General features: G+C 51.6%; 1 protein-coding gene across 1 annotated transcript in view; it reads left to right on the plus strand.

The window, feature by feature from the left end:
- Positions 1 to 568: 568 nt before the first annotated feature.
- GCKR (glucokinase regulator) overlaps positions 569 to 2,456 on the plus strand; it is a 27,120-nt gene continuing 25,232 nt past the window's right edge. The window contains exons 1-3 of the mRNA XM_026659087.1: positions 569 to 655; positions 1,126 to 1,281; positions 1,857 to 1,925. Coding sequence (XP_026514872.1) covers positions 569 to 655; positions 1,126 to 1,281; positions 1,857 to 1,925 — 312 coding nt within the window. The remainder of the gene's footprint in view (positions 656 to 1,125; positions 1,282 to 1,856; positions 1,926 to 2,456) is intronic.

The following is a 2,456-nucleotide window of genomic DNA, read 5'->3' on the forward strand; positions in this document are numbered from 1 at the left end:
TTATAGAAAAACAGCCAGCCTTGATTTAAACATTGTCAGTGGTGGAGCATCAGGTTGACGCAGTGTCAGTGCAGACACTGCGTTGCTTACATCAACTGTTAGTGGCTTTCAGGATCTGTCCCACACTGACCGTACAATCGATCCAAGCGTTCCCGGTGAGGACACACACCGCTGACACAAGAAGCCAAGTGTGCACACACACAAGCGATTTAATAACTGCAGTGGCTGTATGTAGATGTGGCATAAGGCAGGTTTTCTAATCCTTTTATCATTCCCGTGGTTGTTCTCTGAACCCTCTCCAAGTTATCAGCATCCTTCCTGAACTATGGACAGAGTGTTCCAGCAGCAGTCGCACCAGTGCCAAATACAGAGATAATAGAACCTCTCTACCTCTACTCGAGGTGCCCCTGTTTATGCATCCAAGGAGCCAATTAGCCATTTTAGCCACAGCCTTGCATTGGGAGCTCATGTTCAGCTGATTATCCACCTTTCTGTGATGCCCATTTGGAAGGGGATCTGCAAGCGTGTCCATGGGAATGATACATCTGAGTCCCCTGATTTTTAGACAATGACAATTGGCACTATCCTGGCCCCTTGCCTAAGGGTGTGCGCAGAAACCAGCAGCTGCCAGTGCCCTCAGGTGCAGCCAGGCAGAGTACGAACATTCCTAGAAACAAGGGAAACAAACATCGAGTGCAGCAGGTTTAGAAACCCAAAGGCAAGTTAATGCTGAGGTTGCTGAGCCCTTGCCAAACGTTTTGTTTCCTCATCTCTAGTCCTCTTTGTTGCTCTGTTTTGTTCTCCTGGTGACCCGAGACTGGACGGTCCCTGGGCAGGGAGTGTGTGTACAGCACCTAACACCATGGCGCCCTGATCACTGGTCGGGTTCCTAGGAGCAGCCATAATAGAAAGTAACAATAACAACAACAAAAGAGCTTAAATAAGCCCATCTGGTGAGCGGGGGAGGAAGGGCCGGAGGGCTGCAGTGTGAGGGGCTCTCTGTCCCAGGCTAAATGTGCACAGTTGGACTAGTATATTTAGAGGCTGTGGGAGCCGTTCTAGCTCTGGGGCCCAGTCCCGCTCTGCCCTGGTGAGACTCTGTATCCTGTGTGCATTGCCTTTCAGCTGGCGGGGTACGAGGCAACTCTGCCCATCAGTGAGAAGTCGAACCCCATCACCAGGGAGCTGGATAAGGCTGACCCTGTGCAGATTGTCCAGCTTCTGAAGGAATGTGACGCAGAGATATTCCAGGAGGAGGACGAAGCTCTGCTCAACTATACGGTAAGTTCTCTGTCTTGCCTGCCTGTGTGCTGAGACCCCCCTCCCCATAGCCACATGGGGTAGTGCTGTGGGAGAGCCTAGGGAAGTGGTAGGCCTGGGGTTGAGTCCAAGAGGTGCTGAGATTTGTGATTGTTTTCCCTTTGTGTTGGAGGGCATTGCAAAGCCATCAGGCTGGCCCCTGAGAAGGCTCTATCTCTTGTTCCCACTGGCCTTGCCCTCATCAAAGAGCGCTTGTTGATTGTGAGGGAAGAGATGACACATGGGAACCCCAGTTCAGTCATTCAGAGCCCAGCAGACCAGTCAGGGCCTCACCCTAAACCCTGTATTCAGATGATGTTAATAGTCTGCCTTTTCATACTGTTTCTAGCATGTATATATGGGTGGGTGGGGGAGTAAACCCACAGAGCCCTGAGCTTTAGAGTGAGGGGGTTACCTCATAGGCCACTGAGCCACGCCATGGAGTATGGGCCCAGCTGGGTGAGTAACCCTGCAGAGCCCTGACCCTTCTCCCCCGATCTATGGGCCTGGTTGGGAGATAACATCACAAAGCCCTAATCCTCTCGCTTTCTTCTCAGAGACTGTACAGTGAGTCAGTGCTGAAGACCATGATCGACATTATCAATAAAGTGCAGGAAGTCCTGAAGGTACATTGTAGTGCAATGCACTGTGGGACAGTGGGTGTGGTGTGGTATGGTATGGCACACTGTAGTACGGTGCAGAGAAGTATGGTTTGGTGTGGTGTGGTACAGTACGGTAGGACATGCTGTGATGCAGTATGGTGCAGTTTGGCATGAAGCAATGCAGTAGGGTGTGGTATGATGAAATGCAGTGTAGTGTGGCATGATATGGTGAAGTGCAATGTGGTTCCTATGAGGTGAGGTGCAGTGCAGTGGGATGAGGTAAAGTGTGGTGCAATGAGGTGAGATGTAGTGTGCTATGAAGCAGCATGGTACAGCGAGGTGAGGTGTGGTGCAGCAAGGTGCAGTATGGTATGGAGCAGCATGGTGCAGTGAGGCGAGGTGTGATGCAGTGGGATGTGGTGCAGCATGGTATAGCAAGGTGTGGTGCAGCGAGGTGAGGTGTGGTGCAGTGAGGTATGGAGCAGCATGGTACAATGAGGTGAGGTGCAGTGAGTATGGTGCAGTGAGGTGCAGTGCGGTGAGGTGCAGCGTGGT

Source organism: Terrapene carolina, unplaced genomic scaffold (genome assembly GCF_002925995.2).
Source record: "Terrapene carolina triunguis isolate 2854851 unplaced genomic scaffold, T_m_triunguis-2.0 Scaffold569, whole genome shotgun sequence".
Lineage (NCBI taxonomy): Eukaryota > Metazoa > Chordata > Testudines > Emydidae > Terrapene > Terrapene triunguis.